The sequence below is a fragment of the Ixodes scapularis genome, unplaced genomic scaffold (genome assembly GCF_016920785.2).
Source record: "Ixodes scapularis isolate PalLabHiFi unplaced genomic scaffold, ASM1692078v2 PGA_scaffold13__105_contigs__length_92229423, whole genome shotgun sequence".
In the NCBI taxonomy this organism is placed as follows: domain Eukaryota; kingdom Metazoa; phylum Arthropoda; class Arachnida; order Ixodida; family Ixodidae; genus Ixodes; species Ixodes scapularis.
Genome location: NW_024609839.1, coordinates 80,381,952 through 80,407,792, shown reverse-complemented (window position 1 = coordinate 80,407,792; position 25,841 = coordinate 80,381,952). Strand labels below are relative to the sequence as shown.

Here is a 25,841-nt window from a genome sequence, read left to right as displayed (position 1 = left end):
GCAACCTCAGCCTCGACATTGTGCGCGGTTAGCGTACCATCGTGAACCGATGGCACGTCGTCAGGTTACCTAAGGGTGCGCGTTGCCGTAGAAAGCGCACACGCCACACTCTGTGTTGCAACTAACGTCGGACAAACCTCTGTTGGCGTTAGACGAACAGGGAGTAGAAGTAGAAAAGAAAGAAGTCTGCTGAGCTGCCCCGGCACGTGCGTACGAAAAGCGGGGAAAAAGGAAAAGAGAACGACGACGACGACGATGAACGTGAACGATTGAACGTCTTGACCTTGCAAGCTTTCGATTGTCGATGTATTATTCTCAGCGGTGTAAATATTAAAGTGTTGCTCGTTGTGTGACAATGGAACGATTACTGTGACGACCCGCAGCGACTGCAACAAAAATTTGGTGCCGAAACCCGGGACTGACATCGCTGCGGATACTTCGAAGCTGGAACGTGAGTGACTCTTCACGTACAATGGAAGTCCTCAAGAAAAAGCGCAAGGCCATCCGGTCACAGGTAACTCGACTGGTGAACGACGCGGAAGGGTTGCTAAGGGCCCCAGGACCGAACGTAGCTGAGCTAGAGATGCTCATCGAGCGTCTGACACTAGCTCAGGGCCAACTTAACAACGTCGACTCCGCCATCGAACCGCTTGTTTCGGAACAAGACGGAGATGCTGAATTCGCGCAAGTCGTCGAGTACGCAGACAAGATTGTCATATACTTAACCAAGCTGAAGAGCCAGTTAAGGCGCTCGACGGGAGCGGGGCATTCCGGCAGTGCCAGTCAGTTGAACGAAAACGGGGACAGACTGGCAGCATCAACATCAAGGAAGGTCAGACTTCCAAAGCTGGAACTGATCAAGTTCAACGGACACCTGAAAAACTGGCTGCCTTTCTGGAACCAGTTTGATGCCGCAATCCACCAGAACCCTGACTTGACACCGTGCGACAAGTTTAACTACTTAAAAGCGGCACTAACAGGGGATGGAGCGGCAGCCATTGATGGACTTCAGCCCACAGCAGAGTGCTACGCGGACGCCATCGATCTCCTACAGCGGCGGTTCGGGAATCAAGAAGCGCTAATCCAGGATCACATGGAAAGCCTCATGGACATACAATGTGTTCCACCTCAGCGCAACGTCAGAATCCTGCGGCGATTGTATGATAGCCTGCAAGCTCGCATCCGGGGTCTCAGGGCACTGGGCGTAAGCGAAGAATCTTACTGTTCAATGCTTTACCCAGTGCTCCTTCGAGCGCTCCCAAGAGAAATGACCATCGAATACCACCGAAAGACACTGCAGGGGGAAGCCGAGAGTGCCACCGCCAGTAGATCTGTACCAGCGCCACAGACAAGTTTAGGACCTACCACAGATCGCACACATCTGAGAGCGCTTCGGACTCTCCTCGAGTTTCTGCACATCGAGGTGGAGAGTCAGGAAAAGGCATCTAAAGAACGGCCAGAGGACGTTGGTGGTAAATCCACACCCCATTTCACCAAGCGCGAGGCGCAGCAGAAGTCTACAGATCCCGATATGCTACGAACCTCTACTGCTACGGCTCTGCATGGTGTTGTGGAAGGTCTCGAATGTTTCTTCTGCAAGTCAAAAAAGCATGGAACACCCGACTGCAACTCAAGGATAACGCTAGCTGAAAAGAAGCGCAGGCTACAAAACGCCCAGAGATGCTTCCGGTGCACGAAAGTGGGGCACATGGCAAGGATGTGTCGAGGTACACCCTGCTGCAACAGGTGCCGAGGCAGACATACCTCCAGCATGTGCGACCCAGATTATACTCCGAGACGATCTGCCGACGGATTGAACGCACAGCAAAAGAAAGACGAAGCACCGGTTAGCCTACATGTAAACGAGGAAAACAAGCCGACAGTACTCTTACAAACGGTCACTGCGTGGGTGGAAGGCAAAAACAGCAGAAAGCGAGCTCGGATTCTCTTTGACAGTGGTAGCCAGCGCTCCTTCATCACGGAAGAGCTATCGAGGAGTCTCGGCTGCAAACTGCTCGGGACCGAGATCCTGACTGTCGGAGTGTTCGGAGGCAAGAATAGGGAACGAACGTACCGCAGAGTTCAAGTGATTCTGCGCAACCAACACAGTGGCAAGAAACACATGATTGACGCCCTCGAGACACATTCCATCTCCGAGCAAGAACTCCCTAGCCCTGAGAAGGACGTTATTGAAAAAATGGAAGAACTCGGGCTTACTTCGGGTGACGACCTGAACGGACTGGACTGTGGCGGAGTAGCGATACTACTGGGATCGGAACATTACTGGGAATGTATAACAGGAAGGATCCAACGACTGAGCAACAGCCTCACCGCAGTGGAAACCGCCTTTGGCTGGGCAACACATGGATCCACACAGCTGACTTCCGATACTGTCAGCTGTTCCCAGGTGATAGTGCTCATATCTGCTGCAGACGAACAAGAGCCAGCCATCTTGAGGAGATTCTGGGAGCTTGAAAGTGTAGGAGTACTCGAAGAGGTGGACCGAGATCAGTCAGATAATGACATTATGCGACGCTTTGAAGCAAGCATCACCAAGACGAAGGGAAGGTACGAGGTTGGCCTCCCTTGGAAAACAGACGTGCACCTAGAATGCAACCGAGATGTGGCATGGAAGCGCCTCGAAAGTCTACAAGGAAACTCAGGGGACGCAAAGTGGCACCACTGCCCGGGTAAGGAAAATCCCGCAGATTTGATGACCCGAGGGCTGAAAGCTGATCGACTGCTTTCTGCTGCACTCTGGTGGACCGGACCAACTTGGTTACAGCTTCCAGCAACCGAATGGCCCAAAGAAACTGTTGGGGTGCTTTCCCACGACAAGCTCGAGGAGAAAGCTTCGAAAGCTGTAGTCACGCTACTGCCTGCAGACACATCCGTGGAGTTCATGGACATTTCGAGATTCAGTTCGGCTGCGAGACTGCACCGAACAACAGCCTGGGTGCTTCGGTTTGTCCATAACCTTCGATCACCAATCAAAACTACTGGATCGCTGAGTGCTGAGGAGATCCAAGCAGCACAAACCGTTTGGATAAAGAAGGCACAAAGCTCGACGTTTGCCTCCGAGATTAGTTGTGCAGCTGGAAAAAAAGCAGCGCCGCCTGGTTCAGCCTTGCGAAATTTCCAAACGTTCGTCGACCAAGAGGGAGTGCTCCGGATCAAAGGCCGTATCCGATCAGCAAACCTTACTAGGGATGAACGTGAACCCATCGTGCTGCCCAACGAGCACCGGTATTCTACCTTGCTGACCATCGAAGCTCACCGAAAGATGATGCACGGGGGGCCACGAGACACTCTCATGCAGCTTCGCGAGAGATACTGGATCATCCGCGGAAGACAATTGGTGAAGAAGGTGGTGCATGCTTGCGTTACCTGCCAGAGGTTCAGTGCCACTCCTGCCAGTGCTCCAACGGGACCTTTGCCGGGTATAAGAACCACACAAGCTGATCCCTTTGAGGTAGTCGGCATAGACTTTGCGGGGCCGATGTACGTGCGAGAAAATGAACTCACGCATAAGTCATACATTGCCTTGTTTACCTGTGCTGTCACGCGCGCGGTGCACTTGGAGCTCGTGCCGGACCTTTCGACAAAAAGCTTCCTGCTTGCGTTCCGAAGGTTCGTGTCGCGAAGGGGTTTGTGTCGCATCGTGTACTCGGACAATGCGCTGTCCTTCAAGAGGGCGTCCAAAGACTTGGCCGAACTCTGGAAGACGCTCCGACATCCAGAGGTGGTAGACCACTTTGCCAACGCGAATATTGAGTGGCGCTATATTGTTGAGCGGGCACCATGGTGGGGAGGCTTCTACGAGCGACTCGTCCGATCGGTGAAAGTTGGGCTCAGGAAAGTGATCGGTAAAAAATGCTTGGACTCGGAAGAATTACATACAGTTCTGTGCGAGATTGAAGCCGTAGTGAATTCACGGCCTCTCACAGTTGTCTACAATGAGATCGACGAGGGCGAGTCGCTCACTCCTGCAAGCTTCCTCACGGGACGAAGGCTGACGGCGCTTCCGGTGGCGGAGAAAAAAGACTTCGCTTCGTCACCTGAGGTGCTCCGCCAGCTTTGGAGACGCAGAAAGGAGGTTCTGAACAGATTTTGGGAGACGTGGCGATCGGAGTATCTAAGAGAGCTCCGATCCGCCTATGAAAGCAAGCAACGGAAATCCACACCCATTGAGGTTGGACAGCTTGTCCTGCTTAAGGAGCAGCTTCCACGTTTGCTGTGGAAGATGGGCAGGATTGAAGAAGTCTTTTTGGGTCGGGATGGAAAGATTCGTTCATGTGTCGTGCGTTTAAAAAGGGGATTGTTGCTGACACGACCGGTACAATTGCTTTATCCAATAGAAGTAACTGAAATTTAGAATGGGCGAACCCATTCGGTGGGGAGTGTGTTGCAACTAACGTCGGACAAACCTCTGTTGGCGTTAGACGAACAGGGAGTAGAAGTAGAAAAGAAAGAAGTCTGCTGAGCTGCCCCGGCACGTGCGTACGAAAAGCGGGGAAAAAGGAAAAGAGAACGACGACGACGACGATGAACGTGAACGATTGAACGTCTTGACCTTGCAAGCTTTCGATTGTCGATGTATTATTCTCAGCGGTGTAAATATTAAAGTGTTGCTCGTTGTGTGACAATGGAACGATTACTGTGACGACCCGCAGCGACTGCAACACTCTGGTCTCTCTTCAAACGCGCAGCTTCGGCGCTTTTTCCCCCTTGAGTTGCGGTCCCACTATCAATGCATCCTACAGACATAGTCTGCGAACAATGTCCGAGGCATGTTTGTTTCTTGTGTGACCGTCCATGTCACAACGAACAGACAAAAACAGTCTACAGAGATGTTCGAGGAATACACGTGTACGAAGCTGCTTCAAACATGCCCGAGGCATGTCCACCGGTAATTCTGTTATCATGCAGCGAACAGACTGTCCTTGATATGTTAGCAAAGCTTACCATTTAAAAGCACGGAAAATAATTTTTGTTTCTTATAACTTCTGAAAACGTCTGCGGCCTATTGAGACGGCGGGCAGCGAGTCTGTAGTCGAAACGTGCCAGATAAATCAATTTAGTATACAGAAAACGTTAGTCGGCGGATTTTAGCTAGGTGCTGGGACCGCTAATGATCACTTTTCGTTCGTAGCCTGACGTTTGCAGCGGTCAGCAACATTCACCCGAAGGATCTTTTTTCTTTAACTTTTTATTTCGAGTGTTTGTTTTCCTTTAATTACTTTCGGTCGTTGTCAGAACACTCATTATATATCCCTCTACCTACAAGGGCACTTAATACAAACTCATATTTGAGTTCGGCAAAAAAAAAAAAATATCATGGCCGTTATAAATGAAGTGTAGGGGGAGTGAATGAATTTTCCGCCTACCAAGGGGTGAAACAGAGCTCAGAAAGAGAACGCTACGTCTTCACAGAAGATATACGCATACATATGGTATAAGTGTATTAACGCAGAAATGCAGTTTTGACAGAAGAACGACAAGCCGAAAGATAAAACCAAACATCAAGGAAACAAGAAGTTCTTAGACGGGCTCGAGGCTCGCTTTACGGGGCATTCGAAAAACGTTTAACAGTGTCTGCAATAACTGCTCGGGAGCGAGACGATTCCCCAGAACCAAGGAGAAATTGAATGAGAAGAAATGTAAATACATAATACGGTGAGGCTTTTTTGGCATAAAAACATGCGTAAGAAGTGCCCTTTCTGGCTATTTTGTTCATAAATCAGTCATCTTGGGGCATGTTAGCGAACAGACACAAACGTAGATGTCGGGCATTCAACTTTTACAATAGTTCTTTTAATAGATTTTGTCAGCGTTTTTACTAAAATCTTTCAAGTGCACCCCCATACACACACACACACACACAGAGACAGGAACCCGAAAAAGAGAGGGCCCACATGGCTGGTACTTTTAATTGTATTATCTGAATATGGCACTTATGAACAAATTGTTTGGACGATTATTACCTTAATGGGAGCAGTTTCTAGTGTAGTTATATTTATAGACATCGATGTTAACGCATTATAACCGAGAACGGATACAAAACAAAAGTATAAACAACCTTAGTCGTTTATGCGTGGCTCACAAAGTTTAATGGGATCATGCTTCCTTTATTTTATTGTTTCGGCTCCACATCATTAGGCTGCGATGCATCACGAAACTCTCTTCACAAACTATGACCAACGAAAGTGACGATTGAGGACACTGCTCGTGAACACACTTTCTTGGCAACTGCTCCGCCTAAAAACAAAATTATTCATTGTCCTTGAAAAAAAAAAAAAAAAAAAGAAGCTTTTAGACAAATTATATCGCGAAGGATTTCTTGGGTCACGCAAAAAGGCTGCTTTCGACTTTCCGCCGATAAATACGGTGTTTATCACACGAATAAAACGAGCCGTAGTCTCGGACAGCTTAAGAACCGCACTGCGGGGATGAACATGTTTGCGCATCTTGATTCAACTTGAGTTTCTCAAGCTGTTCGTCGCCATCAGCTATGATTTCGCTACGAAACTCCCGGAACAAGTTCTCTGTTCAGTGTCCTCTTCCCGGTTTTACACTTGGTTTGGGGTATGGCTTGCCTTCCTGCTCTTTCTTGGCAACGTAGGGGCTTTAATTTCCTTTAAAGAAACTTGTCTGCGATGTTGTTGCTTTTTTTTTTTTTTGTCCTCATTTCCGTTGTAATGCATATCGTACGCATCGCTGGGAAACACCAAAATCAGAGTTAATTTGCTCAAATGCGAAACTGGCGTCTGTTTTTTTCTTTTTTACTTATTGCGTCTAATTGTTTAATTGAATGTGATTTGGGAATATCGCATTGGTTGATAAACTAAGTTATTCAGCTTCGTTTTTGATCGAAACCACGCCGCGACTTGAAAGCTCTAGATTTTAATGAGCTTCTATCCGATGTATAGTGCCTCTTATAAATTTGCCCTCGTTCGATGAAGAGAAATAAACCACACACACACAGACGTGTGTGGGCATGCACAAACACAAATATACGCATACGAACGCACACAAAATGTCTGCGATTATTTTTATCGTATACACAATCACAGGAAAAGTCTTCACACTTCTAGGTACTGTCAGAATTAAACGTACTCGATGCCTCGTCGTTAGTATTCCTCAGAACATGGAGACATATATCTCTTTTGAATGTAGGGAACAGAGATTGGTGCTTCGGTTATTCGATGCTCGGGGATTAAAATTCTTGAAAGGAAAGATGTGTTACTCGACACGAGTCTATCGTACACCAAAGTGAGAAGAAAAAAAAAAAAAAGGAGCTAAAGCTTCCTAATAATTATTCGCGCGTTTCAAAGAGGCTTATCAATTTGTACTGCCATGGTTACAGTACGAAAGGGCAATTTAGCGGCGAAGGGAAAGAACAATACAATCCTCAGACATTTCAATCCGTGTTTTAAGCAGTTTCATACTGCACATGGAGCGCTTATACCTGGGAAATAAAATATACCGCGCGAATGTAAATAGGAAACGCAATAAACTTGAAAAAAACAAAAAACAAAAAAACATATTACCTTAGATTTTTGTCTCCAGTCTGTTATAGATATCATTGAAATATGTTTAGAAGAGCGTAAAGAGTCATTTTGGATTGGCGATCAACGTGTTGTTTATTATTATCCCCGCTCAAATTTAACAGGACGTTACATGACGTCACTTGATGGCAGGACATGTGACGTCAGGGTAGAACGTGAAACCATGAATTGAGAGCGGAAGTTGACGACCGGACGAAAAACCTTCTGGGAGTAGGGTATTTCGTTAAGGCTATAAAAGACAGAGGGGGTTTAAAAATTTCTGAGGTTACGTCACAATTTTTTTTTTTTTTTTTTTTTAATTGGGGCAACTGAAGCGCAGTTGATTCGCTGGACATTTTTATGAATGTCCAGGCTCACTAAAGTGTGTTGCGTGTCATACAGCAGCAGGATACAGCGTGACAGGACACAACATGCCACATTTTTGTAACATTAGGAGACATGTAGGCTGCTGAATAATGAACTGGATAACGGAATACCTAAAAAGGCTTTGGGGGCTTGTCAGGGAATGTTATGCTCGCAACATGACCTGTTAGGCTGGCGATTCCATGTTTATTGATCCTTGAGAGACCAAGGGTTTATGCCGATCGTTCGTTATTTCTTATAAACGCTCTCAGCTCTTGTTTTTGGGAGTAGCTTGAGCGCAAATATAATGAACTAGCCTGAAAACTTTCACGAATCGCGGACTTGTTTGAGGTGAAGATTGATGATTTTCGCGTCTTGGGTTCGTAACGGAATGTCTTATCCTACCAGTTACTGTGAATGCTAGTATTTATGAGGTTTAATGTAGCACATAGCATAAAATCATTTGAACAGCGTGGCCTCAATATACAAAATTTAGTAAAGCATTATATATAGTCGGCGATAGATTAACCTTGTAAAAGGAAAATAATATTGGTATTGGCAATGAAGCAAACCAGTGCTCATTGCTCTGATTTCAAGATCGCGCTAGACTCACCTGGAAATAAATTTTCCGAATAAGATAAAAATAATAAAGCAACTAGCAAGCGTTAATTAACGAAAGAAAATGCAGTGACTTTTCGAATTCGCACCTGAATTCTCACACGTCGCTTGACGCCAATATTACTGGTCGAAAAGAAATCCCGTGACCAACGTCATTCTCTTCGAGCTTCGTTCTAGAACAGCAGCGTTTCTGTAAACTTCCAGACATCTTCAAACATAAAGCTATAAACGTAGTCAAAAATCCGATCCCCTTCAATATAAACGACGTCTATTATGAGAACGGAGCAAACGTGGATCAAAACAAGGATAAAAAAGAATATCCCGCCTGAACATATCCCTACCCTTCATTACGTATGCGACCCGCGGCTTTCACATAAGCGGGCACAAAAACATCCCTGTATATGGAAGAGCAGCGTCAACAATAAATTCCCCAGAATCCCTATAAATGTAAGGCGGCGAGGGTCCGACCTCATCGCCATTCAACAACCTTTTCACGCCGCCGCCGAAACCATATCGCTGCCGGAGCAGACGCAGAGGGGGCCGACCGCCTCCCAAACCACCCGCCAGGAGCGCTACCTACCACCCCCTTCTTCACCCCGTGGCCGGACTGGATCGATAGGTATGCTCCGATGCCTCCAACCACTTGTAGGCTTTTGATTTCTTTTTCGAAAAGGGTTTTTCCGGTCTCTTTTTTATTTTTATTTTCAATTTCACTCCCGTTTTTTTTTGTTTTTTTTTCTTTTTGGAGACGATGCTCTGGATTATTTCTTGTTCCACATAAAGGTTCCGCTTTTCTAAGCCCTGCGTTTTTCTTTTTTTTTTTCACTGACGATGTTTATTTTTGTTTCTTTTTCTTTCATTTTTCGCTTTGGTTACTTAAGGTTTGGAAGTGACCTCTTCTAAAGCTGAAATGGATAAAAAAGACAACTTCCATTTACATTGGCGGAGAGAAACTTCCCTGATATATGACTAAATATTATACTATGTTGTTTTGTTTATGTCAAATTAGTTTTTTTTCTATGTAGGAGTCGCGATTACTTAAACTTTAAATTGATCTTTAAGATCGTCGCGGATTTTATTCTTACCATACGTGAAATTTTCATTCTTGCTCGGACTCCATTGGGTTTATGTATTCGAGTCACAACCTACCCATCAAAGATTCTGGAGCCCTTTCTAAATTCAGTGCCACCTTGTAGTTCAAAATAAAATCTAACTTTTCTTAATTGAAAAGACAACAAAAGTTAGATTCATATTTGGACCACCACATTGCATTGATTTTCGGGAAGGTTTTTGGAAGCTTTGCTCTATATTCATGTCTAACCCTTTGTCATTATAATGGCGGTAGAAACGTGGTATTTCGTCGGCACCCTCACTTCGGCTCGTCAGTGGCGGCCGGGAATGTATTCTTCACCCTACAGTTATTTCCTGGTTGGTTGCGGTTCCAGTGATGACCAAAAGATTACCGGTTCGTACAAAGCGCTCACCCAAGTAACATTCTCGATAAAAGTTACTACACGAAGCTGCTTGTCCGCCGAGGGAATTTGAAATGAAGGCGGCCTCAGTGCTGTGTTCATTTCGCGCGTCGTATTGGGCTAACCTAGCGTACAGGCTTCGTGTTTTCTTCTCCAGTGCACGTTTTCTAGTTCTTGTAGAGCGATTGCTGTTTATGAACTCTTTCTCCTTATTCGGAATTGTTAGCTTATTGTAGCAGTTTCAGTTATAGTTGCGACTCTAAGGCGTCTGTCTTCAATATCGCCAAATGCGAAAGAGGAAAAAAAATCCCGCCTCGTTTTTTTCGGAATTGAAGCTGTGGTCCGTTTATGGCGACGTGAGGGCGCTACCACAAAGCCATGCCAGCTGCTTGAACGCACCACCTTATAAGCCGCACGTGTTGATGAAAGCTGCGCATATGAGCGTGTCGTTACATTCAAGTCCCGATTGCGTATTTTAATAAAATATTCTGCTCGATAATCCATAAATGAAATAAACCGAGCAAGTGGAAATATCCACGTCGAACTGCCCGTCAAGTCTCCACGATCACATTTCTGTTCCAGTTCTTTTGTTTACGACTATCCGTCGGACTATTCACCCATGCCTTGTAGTCAAAGGTTGACATAGGGGAAAAAAAAACCCTGAAATATTTCGGGTAAAATTGCAGATATATAATGAAAACCAAACGAACGTTTCGTTCTACCGTTCCCTCAGGACTGTAACGAGTTCCCGTTCCCGTTTCACCAGTGCAACAGGGCACGGGGATTATCCTTCGTTCCTCCCAAAATAAACGCAGGAACGTGGTTCCTTGGAACGCCGTTCCATGCAACGCAGGATACCTTGCTCAGAAGCCTGCAACTTAACGAAAATTGCTGCAGCCGCCAAGCATTGGCCAGTGGCTGGTGAGGGTCTTTTGGTCAACGGCCAAAAAGTAGCCATTCATCGGTCAATGATTGGCCGTTAACGGATGGCCAGTGGCCATTAGCTAATGGCCAGAGTAAGGCCACTCATCAGCCAATGGTTGGCCACTCTTTGGCTACTAGCCAAAAAGCCATTTCCAACCACTGGCCAATGATTGGCCAAATCTGTGCTACTTGCAGGTTGTGTACTTTTCCGAACACTTTAGCGGCAAGTTTAACAAACGTTGGTCTGAAGTTCTACTTTAGTTCGACTAGTCTATAATGTGATTGCGGAAAAGCTGAAAGCGAGCTGACGCCACCTAGCGGCGAAAGGTTGCAATACTTACCGGGTGTATTTTTTTTTCGCATGAACCAACCAACTAACTACTCAAACTCTACCTGCACGAACACGTAGCTTTGGTAGTTAGTCCCACTGCCAGTGCGTTCGCGCAGTCGAACAGCGTTAAAGAACAAAGAGCTCTCTCACTTTCAGACGTCGCTGCAGCGTTTGCATGAGGTACGCCGAGAGCCACGAACACTTATGAAAATTATAAAGCAGATTTGCCAAAGCCAGAAAAAACATTTCGATCGTTTCCCTAACCCCTTCTACTTTTTTCTCCTTATTTTCTCATGCCATGCTCCTGCTCGCCCCCTGGAAGGTTTTAAGGGAATCCTTCGCGGGGATTAAAGAGGCTCTTCTTCGTCCCCCAAAATTATATTAGCTGTTCCGTTCCCCACTTTTCTTTTGAACACTCGGTCCCCTCTATATCTCTCCATCCATCCATCTCGTCGATAATAAAACAAGCCCCAACTTCTCCCCAAAATTGATCAAGTGGGGATGAAGAACTTCCGTATATGAAAGATAACAAAGAAAAGAAGAGAGAGAGAGAGAGAGAAAAAAAAAAACGGAGGCTGCTTTGTACGTTTCCCAATCCCTAGTACGCGGTGGCCATTTTAGGGCTCAACCTTCCCACCGTTGAGAGTCTGACGGGATTGAGGGATCAAGGGGGACAAAAAAGGGAAGGGAGGCCGGTGAGACAGGACAATATGCTTTCGTAATTAAGCCTAACACGGGGACAGTAGGGGGCGGGCCAGAAAAAAAAAACAAGAAAAGGGACACACGTTTGGGGAAGCTCGTGCTCGCTGGGAACACGGGTTTTATTTCGTTCCCTTCTTTTTGTTTCAGGTACTGGCAGTGCACGTCCTCTCAGATCGGATTAATTCGGCTGCCGTAGCGGACTGACGGAGCGTCGTCCTAGGCTGAGTTGGCCGTCCGTAATGAGAATACGCTTTAATGTAAAATACGCCGCCAACTACTTCCTTTTGTTTTTGCTTTTATTGCGGAAACGGCTTATTTGTTCGCATAAGGTCGGAAGGTGCTTTTCTTTTTCTGTTTGAATGAGGACACTCTGAATAATAAGAGCTACATTTTGCATGTGCCGCGCTCGTTGCGAAACAAGTGACTTCGATGTATAGATACGCGTGGCCCGAACCGGCAAAGTGGTGACGACAAATCACACTAAGTTGAAACTTTTTTTTTTTTTTTTTTTTGCTCCATACATTTTAAGAACTCAAGAGTGTCTACTTTCGCGCAATCAATCACTACAGGTATACGGAGCCACCATATTCAATGTCACAGCGCAGACGTTTTTGTTTTTTTTCCGCTTTCTTTAAGGTCTAAACTCATTTTCAGCCTAGTGATTCCCACAGCTTTATCCCGAAAACTTTTTGCGATTGGCATTTTCCAAAGTGCATGGAGGAATTGACGCTCCAGGTATTTGTTTTTAGGGTGTACGCATGTGACTAACTAAGTCGCGTTTCGTTTTAGGGCGCAGCTTTTAGGCACCCTTTGTTATGGAGGTCGCCGACGCGCCGACGCTAGCGAGCTCCAAAGTCCAAAGCGACCGAGCGAGAGCAACCGTTCGCGCGCGGAGCCCCGTCCCGCCGCTTCGCGCGTAACCTGAGCGCCCCGTACCAGAGGCGCCTTTCTTTTATTTCGTTTTAGATTTAATAAACGAGACGTCAGTCTTCAGTCTGACTCCGGCACGAAAGGTTGTCCATGTGTGCCCATCGTCAAAAAACGTAAAACGAAACATGGTGTCAGAAGTGGGATCGTTCCGCGAGTCTACTAATAATTAGTAAAGCGCAGGATCGACTTCAAACGAAGGAACAATGGACAAGCCCTCAACTTCTGCCGACAACGGTGCTACCGAACAAACGGTAACGGCAACTTTTCGGATCTCGCCACCCGAAGCCTTCAGTTTTACAACACCTAACGAATGGCCGGCGTGGAAGAAGAGATTCAGGCGCTTCCACAGTGCATCAGGACTGGCATCTCAACCATCATCACACCAAGTCGATGCTCTCATTTACATCATGGGACCACAAGCGGAAGACGTCTGACAGACCTTCAAGCTGTCCGACACCGAGGCCCAAGATTTCGAGAAGGTGATGGAGAACTTCGAACGTTACTTCATTCCTCGTCGAAACGTTGTGTATGAGAGAGCCATGTTCAACACAAGATCGCAACTGGAGACGGAAACCGTCGAGGAGTACGTCACTGCTCTCCATGGATTAGCCACTACGTGCAACTATGGACCACTGAAGGAAGAATTGATCCGCGACAGGCTGATTGTTGGTCTTAGGGACAGCAGGACTTCAGAAAAACTTCAACTGGATCCTGATCTGGACCTCCAGAAGGCCATCGCTGCTGCGCGACAATCGGAAGTGATTAAGAAGCAACAAGTGGAACTCCGACCGACAAAAAAAAAGGATGCCAACGTTGACCGTATAGCAGCCAAAAATGGGACAGCAGCAGCAAGACCTGCTCAGCGAGGAATTGAACGTTCAAATGTTCGAACTCCCACTAAGAAGACCGCGACACCCAAACGAAAAGGCAAACCGTGCCGTTGGTGTGGTCGAGAAGCTCACCCGAGGAGCGTGTGTCCGGCGAAGAATGCAGGCTACAACAGGTGTAAGAAAAAGGGACATTTTGCAACAGTCTGCAAATCTTCAACTACCATGTACTCTCTCGTACACGAACAAGGATTCGTAGGAGCTGCAGCTTCTCCTCAAACAGCAAAATGGGACATCGAGATATTCGTCGACGAAACGCCTGTTGTTTTCCGAATAGACACTGGAACAGACGAAACGGTGTTACCAGCTGCCATCTTTCAAAAGGTCTTCGCAAAGTGCCACAAGCTCTCCGAGCCCCAACGCCGACTTCATGGTCCAGACGGACGACCCCTTAAAGTCATGGGATCAGCTTGGATGAAGCTCAACTGCCGTGGGCAACAAGCACTCGAAGAAGTTTACATCGTGAAAGGACTTCGCAAACCTCTCTTGGGTAAGCCAGCTATCAAAAAATTTCGGCTTTGCCCTCAAATCTGCATGACTGCGAACAAAGCTTGCGAACCGAAGAAAGAGTTCTCTCACCTGTTTCAAGGACTGGGATCTCTCGAAGGTGCTCACGTTCTCAAGCTGAAACCTAACGCGACGCCGTTTGCTATCGCATCACCGAGAAGAGTACCGCTTTCGCTGTATCGAGAAACGCAGAAAGAGCTAGAAAACATGCAGTCGCAAGGTGTCATCTCTCCAGTAGAAGAGCCTACTGAATGGTGCGCGCCGATGGTCATCGTCTCCAAACCGTCTGGCAAAATTTGCATTTGTGTTGATCTCACACAACTGAACAAACACATTCAGCGCGAATATCACCCCATCCCATCAGCGGAGCACACGCTGGGAAGGCTAGCGGGAGCCAAGATCTTCTCAAAGCTGGACGCGAATTCTGGGTTCTGGCAGATCCCCCTAGAAGAGAAGTCACGACTCCTGACGACATTCATCACTCCGTTTGGAAGATTTTGTTTTAATCGCCTACCATTCGGAATCACGTCAGCACCGGAACACTTCCAGAGACGTATCACATAACTTCTCCAAGGAATGGAAGGAGTACTTTGCCACATGGACGATATCTTGATATGGGCGTCATCGTCCGAGCAGCACGAGCAACGTCTGCGAGAGGTCCTCAGGCGACTCTCATCAGCAGGACTCACGCTCAACGAGGATAAATGCGTCTTTCGAGTGACACGTATCAAGTTCCTAGGTCATCAAGTAGACAGCGATGGTGTCCGTCCAGACGAGACAATCGTCAACGCAGTGAAACAGATGCCCATACAGACTTCAAAGCAAGAAGTCAAGCGCATCATGGGTATGGCGACATACCTAGGACGATTCGTGCCACACCTGTCTGACCTACTGCATCCATTATCGTCACTGCTCAGTTCCAAAGTGGACTTCGTGTGGGATCATCCTCAGCAGAAAGCCTTCGCAAAGTGGAAGGAAATCCTCTCAACCTGCCCCATTCTTGGAATTTACGACGCCAACAAGCGATCGATTGTATCTGCAGATGCGTCATCCTACGGCCTGGGAGCAGTGCTGGGTCAAAAGCAGGAGGATGGATCATATCGCGTCATCGCCCATGCGTCCAGAACACTCACCGAAACAGAGAAGAGGTACGCCCAAATCAAAAAAGAAGGTTTGGCACTCACGTGGGCATGCGAAAAATTCCGAGATTACATCGTGGGAACGCACTTTGTACTGGAAACCGACCACAAACCACTCATTTCTCTGTTCGGATCGAAGTCATTGGACGACCTAACCCCACGGCTTCAGAGACTGCGCATGCGTTTAATGCGCTACTCATTCGAAGTTGTCCACGTTCCAGGCAAGGAACTCCAAGCAGCTGACTCGTTGTCAAGAAGCCCTCTGCCACAGCGGCAAGACAGAGAGATGCAAGAAGAAATCGATTGCTTCATTCGACACATAGAGACGTCCCTACCAGCAACGCAAACGAGTCTCCAATGGATAACGGCAGAACAAAACAAAGACCATGTTTGCCAAAGACTCGCCAGCTACAGCCATAAAGGTTGGCCAAATCGTCGAGATCTCGGAACAGACCTCAAAGAGTACTACGAGTACCGTCATCGCATTGCCGTGCAAAACAGCCTTTTCATGAATGGTTCTAGAATAGTGGTACCAGAATCCTGCCGTCCACATATCCTGCAACAACTTCATGAAGGACACATGGGCATAGGAAAATGCAAAGCACGGGCAAATGTATCGGTGTGGTGGCCGAGGATAAACGATCATATCGAGCGTCTGGTCAAGAACTGCGAAAAATGCATTAAAAGTGGCCAGAACCGAAAGCTCCCCCTCATCCCGTCAGAGTTTCCTAGTCGACCGTGGGAGAGAGCGGCGATGGACCTCTTCTTCATTCACGGAAAATGGTGGCTGGTCGTCGTCGATTACTACTCTCGCTACCCCAAAATCGCCCGACTGGAAAGCCTCACAGCAGCGTGCGTAATAATGCACTGCAAATCGATATTTGCGAGGCATGGCATCCCAGAAGTAGTGGTATCTGATAATGGTCCTCAGTTTGCGGGAACCACAGGTTCAGCATTCACAAAATTCTCACAGACCTACGGATTTAAGCACATCACATCAAGCCCTCGCTACGCGCAGAGCAATGGGATGGCGGAGGCTGCGGTGAAGATCATAAAGAGATCACTCAGCAAAACGGAAGATCCGTACGAGACACTCATGATCTACCGTTCAACGCCTCTGCCCAACGGATACAGTCCGACAGAACTTCTCTTGGGGAGAAGGATGCGTACAACCGTACCGATCGCCACTCAGCTCCTGGAACCAAAGCTACCCGACCAAAAAGAACTGCGTCGCTATGAGCAAGAAAACAGGAACCGACAAAAGCAATACTTCGACCGGCGACACGGAGTGCGTCAACTCGATCCACTCGGCTCTGGAGAGCGAGTTTGGGTCATTGATCTCAAGCGAACCGGAGTTGTTCAGAAGAAGGCCCATACACCACGATCTTACTGTATAACGTCCGAGAATAAAGAGATCCGAAGAAATCGCACGTATTTAATTCCTTTCCCCGATGAACAAGATAAACAATGCATCGAGGAGTTCCCCGAAACAACCACGAGGCCCGAGGAAACGTGTGCCGACACCTCCCACAAACATTCTCGGCACGGCCGTTGTCTAAAAGAGCCAGACCGTTTCAGCACTTCGAAGCTCCCTTAGAAAGAGGGATGTTATGGAGGTCGCCGACGCGCCGACGCTAGCGAGCTCCAAAGTCCAAAGCGACCAAGTGAGAGCAACCGTTCGCGCGCGGAGCCCCGTCCCGCCGCTTCGCGCGTAACCTGAGCGCCCCGTACCAGAGGCGCCTTTCTTTTATTTCGTTTTAGATTTAATAAACGAGACGTCAGTCTTCAGTCTGACTCCGGCACGAAAGGTTGTCCATGTGTGCCCATCGCCAAAAAACGCAAAAACGAAACACCCTTTTCCGGCTTGAGCGGCGTCGCCGTCGGCGTAATTGCGCGTTGCATTATGGGACGTTTATCCTAATGACGTCACACGTGACATCACATGTGACGTGACGAGGGTTACGGGTTACGTCACTCGTGATGTCACCGCTCGTTGCATTATGGGTAAATTTAGAGGGAAATTTATCGAAAACTTTTCGCTAGATGGGAGGGGAGCAGGCGAGAAAGAGGGGAGGGTACAGATGAGGAGGAGGGACATGCCCTCCTCTCCGTACCATCCCCTCCTCCTCCTCCTCAAGGGCTGCGCTCTGATTCGGCGTCACAGAGAATTGTAAACGTCTTTCATTTTTTGTTGTTGTTATATCTAAGCATTTTTTTTTTATAATTGACATACTCCGTTTCGCTCCAAGTCCCAGCGTAGCAGACGCTACGATGGAATCAAGGAAGCAGCGTCCGGAGTTCACCGTCAGGGCGCTAGTCGTGTTTATGCGTTCGCTTTTCACGCCTAAACCAATCACGCGCGTAATGAATGTCCCAGGAACATCCACCTTCTTTTTTTGTTTCTTTTTAGCGTGATTGGTTTAGTTGGGAGAAATCAAACGCACAAAGATGGCGATAACCGTGACGACGCACTTTTGAAGCTGCTTGATTTCCTCCGTCCGGTCGTATGCGGAGCACAATTTCGTCTGCTTCTTGCACAGGGGTTGCGATGCTGCCAGAATGCCGAGCTCGTATTGGCTGATTGAGAAAAATAGGGGGTAGAGTTCAAGGCATCTAGCATTGGGGTCTACCCACTATCCTTTCAATCAGAGCCAATCAGAGCTCGGTGTCATTCTGACGTCACCGCAACTCCTGCACAAGAAGCAGACGACTTGCTCTTCGCATATAGCGTCGGATGCGGCCGGACTTAAGGCTCTGATATACTCCGACGTAAAGTGCAGCGAACGTAGCGTACTGAAGACCCTGAACCTCTGATTGGCCGGCGAGCAGGAACTCGAGATCTGCGACCAATCGGCAGCGGTGTCCGCTGCGCTACGCCGCGTTCGCTGTACGTTCGACGTCAAAGTATAACAGCTTTTAATGTGAAACGGAGTAGAGGCATATAGCAGGACGCTGACAGCTATCGAGACCGGTTATAATGAAGTCAGCGGGAATCGGAAGTCACTTCGCTATATCCGCCATTTCGTTATAACCGACTTCGGTTATAACGAAGTGCAATAGAAAATGGGAAATCGTGATCGCTTCGCTGTAGCCCATATTTCGTTATAACCGGTCTCGGGAGTAATGTAAACCTTTTTCGAACGTTTGGCCTTTCTCATAGACATATTTCTTATATATATATATATATATATATATATATATATATATATATATATATATAAATATAAATATATTTAGATCTGTCCCCAGCCACCTGGTAGGCATATCCGGTATGGGCGACGAAAGAATATAGTTAAAAGTTTATCCTGAAAATAGTTCTTTTTTTAATACAGGGGAGACGAAACAAGAATATGCGACGGTTATACCCTTATATCCTAAATGTCTTTTGTTAGGGTGGCAACGGCAAAACAATTTTTTTGTCCATACTGGAAGTGACGTGTCTCTCGTGTGGACAGCACGTGCAATGGCAAGCACCCACACTGACACCAGTCGTGAGGGCTTCTTTTTTTTTTTTTTTTTTGCCTTTTTAAAAATAGCAACAGTGCGCGTGCATAGCTTTGATAGGCGCTGAAGATGCACGAGAGCAAAGATTTGGAAAACTCCTTTTATGACGTAACGATCCGAGAAAAAGGGGGCTTCAGCGGTACTTTGAAAATTATTTGAAAGTAAACATTCGCGAGAAGTCTCTCTGGTTGGGGAGCAACAATAATAATTAAACCAATTATGTACTGCAACCTCCGTGCACCAAATTGAAAATTAATCTCGATATTCGTGACCCTGGAGACCAAATGAAGACGCTTTACGTGGTTTTACTCAAATGCAGAACCGATTTAGTTTCTCTTTAAGTTGAAACGAAATATAAAAGCTGTGGAAATTCCACAACAATGGCGGACTCTAACTGGAAGGTGACGGGGCAGATTCTCCGTTTCGTGGGGTTAGAAGACAATGACACACCTATAGCAACCGTAAAAAACGTAGTGGTGTTTTTATTTTTGTTTTATTTTATAGCTCAAGATATTTCAAGTGCAGGAATCACACTTCGTTTGAATCAAACACCTGTTAATGCACCAACTCCGCAAATATATCTCAGATTGTCTTCGAATTGTACATTGGGATTACTGCGGCGCTTAAGTAAAGTATGGTTAGAGGAGAATGAGTCGTCGGACACTTTTTGATTGGGCAGCATTTCGCGCCACCTGTCGGGCAGGAATTCATCCCGGGCGCAAGGTGGTAAACGCGTGCTGACACATTTAAGAAGCTACACACAAATGCCGCCAAAACCGGTTTTCTCCTATGTGTTTTGTTTTATTCCTCCGGTACCTTTGCCTGATCACAACGGTTTTTACAGCGAGGAAACCAAGAGGCCGTTTTTACTATGATTTTTAATGTAACACTCGAGATCGCACATAATAAAGGGAAACATAATTATACCAAAAGGCTGCTGTTTTTTTTACTTTTATTTTCAGTAGATTCTGTTCTTGTCTTTTAAACTGGATCCTCTTCTTCTGACTAGCCATGCTTTTGAAGATATTTTACAACGGCGGGCCACACCAGAGTTATTAATCTTTTTAGAAATGAAAGAGTTCTCATCTCTGTACCAATTCACCCTTCCCACTTTCAGCCTTTTTGCGCTAAAGATCCAGAAAAGTCTGTAATGATGGCATCAATTTGAAACACGCTAAAAACGAAACCAAACCTAAAAAAAAAGAAAGAAATTGCGCACAAAAAAGAAAGACAAATAAAAAATCCGATGCAGCAGACATGTTAAGCACCAGCTGGCGCTTAGGGCATTCATTTGATCAGTAGTTTGTTTTTCTAGCGTTATTTCTTTTAGCCGACAACCCGAGCTTGGAGCTGTCATAAAGTCCCACCGTCATCGACAGAATAACTTCATTTGAGTTCTCTTTTGCCTACATAAATTCTTTTATGGTGTGCTGCTTTTTTGTGTTCACTAACGCTAACGATGCAACGTATGGTTAGAAAAGGAACTTGCGCGTGCTGCGCCGCGTAATTAATGAGCCTACTAATTTGGACCCCGAGAAAGCTGCGTCATTAAAAGCGTTAGCCGGAGCGTTAATTTTGTAGGTCCGCTAAGCTCCCTATTGTCGTCGCAACAAACTAACAAAACAGCAAAAAAGAAAACGAATAAAACGTAATGCGTTAAATCCGTGCATAAGAGAATACCGATTTTTATGCGTTACAAATAATGTATTTTCGTAATCAGACTCCGCGGACTATACACGTCTAAAGGTTTATATTCTACGCTGCGCGAACTTTTTAAAGGTGCACAGTATGCAAGGATTTGTTTTGCAAAAATGTTTGTTACCAGTGAGGTTTGGGCCTAGTGCGTATATGGAGTTCACGGAACGAAAGTATACCGACGAGCTGGCTAGGGAACCATTATACTCTAAACCCTGAGAGAAGGAGACCTGAGACAAAAAGAAACAAATAGCGGTCGTCTTGTTTGTTATTATATTTATGCTTGTTATATTTATGCAGGGTTTAGGTTAGGTTAGGTTAGGTTAGGTTGGATTAGGTTAGATTTAGCTTCGGTTAGATTAGGTTAGATTTAGGTTAGGTCAGCTTAGGATTGGTTTAGGTTAGGTTACGTTAGGCTAGATTAGGTTAGGTTAGGCTTTGGTTTAAGTTCGTTAAATTAGGTTAGGTTTAGGTCAGTTCAAATTAGGTTAAGTTTGGTTAGTTTAGGTCAGATTCTAGTTCTGTTACGCTAGGCTAGGTGAGGTTCGGTTAGATTAGGTTAGATTTAGGTTAGGTCAGGTTAGCTTAGGTTAGGTTTAGGTTAGGTCAAGCTTATGTTAGGTTATGCTAGGCTAGGTTATGTTAGGTTTAGGTTTAAGTATCGAAGTTCACGTCGGTCACTTCATTTCACAATAAATTCGACTTGAGCCGAGGCTACGATCCTGCGGTGCCGATCAAGCAGTGCCAAAAGTGCCTCGTCACGACGCTCGTTGTCTTTGGGGGATTGTTATCGTCTGCTAAATCAATCGCGTACAGCAGAAGAAAAAAGCGCAGAGCTGCGGCGCATTTCCTGCGCGTGATTGGCATAGCGTCGGTAATAGCGAACGCGCAGAAAGCCGAATAGCGCAAGTTCGTCTGCTTCTTTTTCACGGCTTGTAGTGACGTCAAAACGCCAAGCTCTGGTTAACTCCGATTAAAGGGCAGTGGGCAGCTGTCAAAGCCTCGAGGTCTACTCACTATCCTTCAATCAGAGCCAATCAGAACTAGGCGTCGTTCTGACGTCACCACGACCCCCCCGCAAAAGAAGCAGACGAACTTGCGCAGCGCATGCAGTCGACAAGAAATGCAGAGACCCTCGGGGCGTTGCTTGCGCCTTCGATGGCCCCCACGGGTGACGTGCCAAATCAGCCGCGCGCCAAAGCGGACAGTATATGGACCAAGCTTGATATTTGACAGCGCATTTATCTACGGCGTGCGGTTGCAGAATATTCCTCTGGGGTAAATAAACGATACTAGGGTCTTTCGGCAATGACCGGGCGCGCGATGTGTGGGCGTCACTATGCGGTGATTCCCGCAACTATACGTCTTCACAATAGGATCCCCGTGACTATACGTCGTCGGGTTTCCCGAAGGAGAAAACTGAAAGAAGATTACTTCTATCCTTGAAATTACACCGCGACAGAGGAGCTTCTTAGTCAGTGGTGTTCCGCGTGACTATATACTTCCCACTGGTGCCAGTAAGCTTGTCTGAAGTGAGAAACACTTGAACCTGGTATTGTTTGCATGGTTCCTATGCGGAGCGCAAGTTTGTCTACTACTTGCGCAGGGGTTGTGGTGACGTCAGAATGCAGAGCCTTGATTGGTTCTAATTGAAGGATAGTAGGTATACCTCCAATCAAATCAAATCAAATCTTAATTTTCCAGGAAACTGGAAGGATCGCCTGACCAAATTCTGTTAAAAACAGCTAGGCTGGGTCTGGGATACCTTTACATTGGCTGCAGTTTTGACACTCGAAGACATATGCTACATAAGTAATTAAAAAAATGACATCAAAAACATACAATTTGAAATCCCACTACGCAAAAGCTACACGCAGTAGAAGGGGGGTCTTTTTTGTTTAACGTGTATATGGTTATCTTGTTTGTGATATACTTGTTTAATAAGCATGGTACATTATAATGTATTGACGGAAAGTTATAGTTTGCGTGTTAACCCTATTTTTGTTCATTTGAAGTCCTGAAGCATTGTAAAACAAAAACTACAAATGCTTCAGGCGAAAAACAAATCGCATAAAGTAAACGGTAGTTGCACATGCTCCCAAAAGGGTGTATTCTAAATTTCGTAAAAAAGGCTCTGTGTCGTATTCCGCTATATTGCGAACCATTCGCAATATAGCGTACTATATTTTTTTTTTTTTGCAGTAGTAATAAAGTTTTAAAATTTGTTCTTGTCGTTGTAGCCCACACGAGATGACAATAATTTAAATGAAACTAAAATAGAGAATTGTAAATTTGGAGCTTAATGTTGGGGTTAAAACACTTCAACAACGAGCGGAAATACCGACAATTCGAGCAAGTTTATCAGCTAGATAGTTGACATGAGATTCCCATGCTCCCGAGAAATACACCTAAAATTTTAGGTTTATTTACTAGTCTCATTGCCGAAGTGCCAGGTTGGATTGTATGATTTACGGCGATTGGTTTATTTGTAGCCCTGAATAAAGTAGTCTTGGATTTTACTGCGTTTACGTTGAGCCAATTTACCTTAGACCTCAATAAAAGACTTTCTTAGAACAGAGCTTGCTTTGCATATTACTGCATTAGGACCATAACCATCACAAGTGCATTAGCACCATCACAAGAGAGACAAATAGGCTTGTGTCGTCTGCTTAAATAATAAACTGCGATTGATTTTCAATGTTCACAATATCGTTGATGAAGACATTAAACAAAATGGGTCCTAATATACTTCCTTGCGGTACGCCTTTCCGTATGTTTTAAAAAGAAGCGCAATGACCATTAATAATAACACACTGTTTCCTTCATACTTGCGGGAATTATCCTGGAAGACAATGATAAGTTGCATATATCCGCTAGGCATGGTGCAACAATGTCTCGTACAAGTTTAACTGGTTTTATTTTCAGCTTGTCAATATCAATACTCTTACTGTTTCTGAGGCCTAAGAATGTATTATAGACTTCTTTCTTGACGGTGGTGTTAACAAGAAGTGTCATCGACATAGCGAATGGCACTGCTGTCGGAAGCAGTAGTCTGTGTATTTGTAAAGTGGGCGTTAAAATAATTTGCCTGACACGGTCCTGACAAAGTTCGACATTTTAGGGTCAATTCTCTTTTACAAGATCCCGTATTGCGATTATAAAATTTATTTGAAACTTTCCAAACAACCTCAGGGCGCAGCTGTTTTGAAGCGTCATAACATTTTGGCTTATAGTAAGACGATTTTTCTTTTCTTTATTAGGGCGTTAATTCGTTCTTAAATTTCTTAAAACGCAATAACTCGGCCTCATTTCTTAAAGTTACAACCGCCCTATATACGCGATTTTTCTTTTGCATCACTTTTTATACGCCGAAGGGTAACCCACGGTTTCCTTATCTTCCTATTTACAGCTACTGTTTTGAACGGAAAGTGTATGTAATTAAGGGCTTTGAAATATCTGTAAGGATTCGTTATAAGGTTCATTCGCATCAATCTTAGGGTAAATGGGTGTCCAATCAGAGTTTAAGACTGCGTCCCTAAATGCTCGTTGGCAATCATCTGACATTTTCCGAAAGGTAGCGGCAGCCTTCTAACTCTCTTTCTGCGTTTCGTGATTATATAGGGGAAGAAAAATTGCACTATGATCATTGATATCGCTGCTAAAGGTTCCCGCAACTTTTACTTTGGTAAAAGTATTGATAAAAAAACACACAAACATTGATTGATTTGATTGCATTTGATGTGGATAATGTGATAACGTTCTGAAAGCCAGTAGAGTTTACCGTATTAGTGAGCGTTCTTTCTTGAATGAAATCCTCTAATATATTTACATTAAAATTACCCCTTAGGACGAAGCGACAATTATTCAAAAGAAACGTAATCCAAGAACTGTTAAAGAAAAAAATTAAAACTTTTATAATCTGCCGAAGGTAAATGGTACAAAACAGTAACACTACAGTTTCCATATTTATTTATTTATTTATTTATTTATTGATACCCTTCAGGGCCCGAAGGCATTACAGAAGGGGGGTGGGCATAGCAACAATATACAAACAAAAGAAATATACCTAACTAGTGAGTTAAACAGGACAAAAATATAATTTGAAACAATATATACACAAACAAATTCACTTAACAAGGGAGTTATAGAGGATGCAAAAAATAATTGTAGACAGCAATTCGAAAATCAGAGCTCTCGGCAATCTCGACTACAGCTGCGGGAAGGCGATTCCAGTCCAGTGACGTTTTGGGCAAAAAAGACTGAAAAAAACGTGATGTGTGACAGTGAGCAATGCCAACTTTATATCGATGGTCGACGCGCGATGAGATATAAGACGGTTGTATTAACAAAAGCTGGCGCATTGACGTGTTAAGATAATGGATCTTGTGAAATAAGCACAAGCGTGACACTTTCCTGCGAAGAGAGAGATCAGGTAAGCAGAGATTGAATTTCATTGCTGATACGCTGGATGTTCGGTGATAGTTATGCAGTGTGAATCGAGCAGAACGGTTTTGAATGGCTTCAAGTGATGACGCAAGTGTTATACCAGGGTCCCATATAGCTGCGGCGTATTCAAGTTTACTTCGAACCAAAGACTTGTAAAGAAGTAGTTTTAAAGAGGTGGAAGCAAGAGAGAAGTTTCTTTTAAGATAGCCTAACATGCGGTTTGCATTGTTGATTACGTATTGAATGTGAGTATCCCAGGAGAGGTTATTTGTTATATGCACACCGAGATATTTATATGATAAGACAGAATCAAGGACAACGCCGCTAATATTGTAAGAATGGCATGTGTTCATTTGATGTGATACTCTCATGGATTTGCATTTGTTAATGTTAAGTTTCATATTCCATGAGTCACACCACCGGGAAATGCTGTCAAGGTCTGACTGAAGAGAATGAATATCAGAATCATTGGTTATTTCCCTGTAGATGACACAGTCATCTGCAAATAAGCCAATGGATGAAGAAACATGAGTAGGTAAATCATTAATATAAATAAGAAATAAAAGAGGACCTAGTACGGAACCTTGGGGAACGCCTGAACTTACTGGTGAATGATCTGAGTTGCAGCCATTAACATGAACAATTTGTGAGCGGTTAGTTAAAAAAGACTCAATCCAAGCAAGAATATGGGGTTCTATGTTAAGGACAGTGAGTTTATGAAGAAGAAGCCGGTGTGAAACTTTGTCGAATGCTTTTGAGAAGTCTAAAAATACACA

General features: G+C 45.2%; 1 protein-coding gene across 1 annotated transcript; it reads left to right on the top strand.

The window, feature by feature from the left end:
• The first annotated feature begins 1,267 nt into the window (after window positions 1-1,267).
• Window positions 1,268-8,857, top strand: LOC121835467. The gene is made up of 2 exons (XM_042289697.1): window positions 1,268-2,964; window positions 8,695-8,857. Exons 1-2 carry the CDS (start codon window positions 1,268-1,270, stop codon window positions 8,855-8,857), a joined length of 1,860 nt encoding a protein of 619 aa, XP_042145631.1.
• The last annotated feature ends 16,984 nt before the right edge of the window (window positions 8,858-25,841 follow it).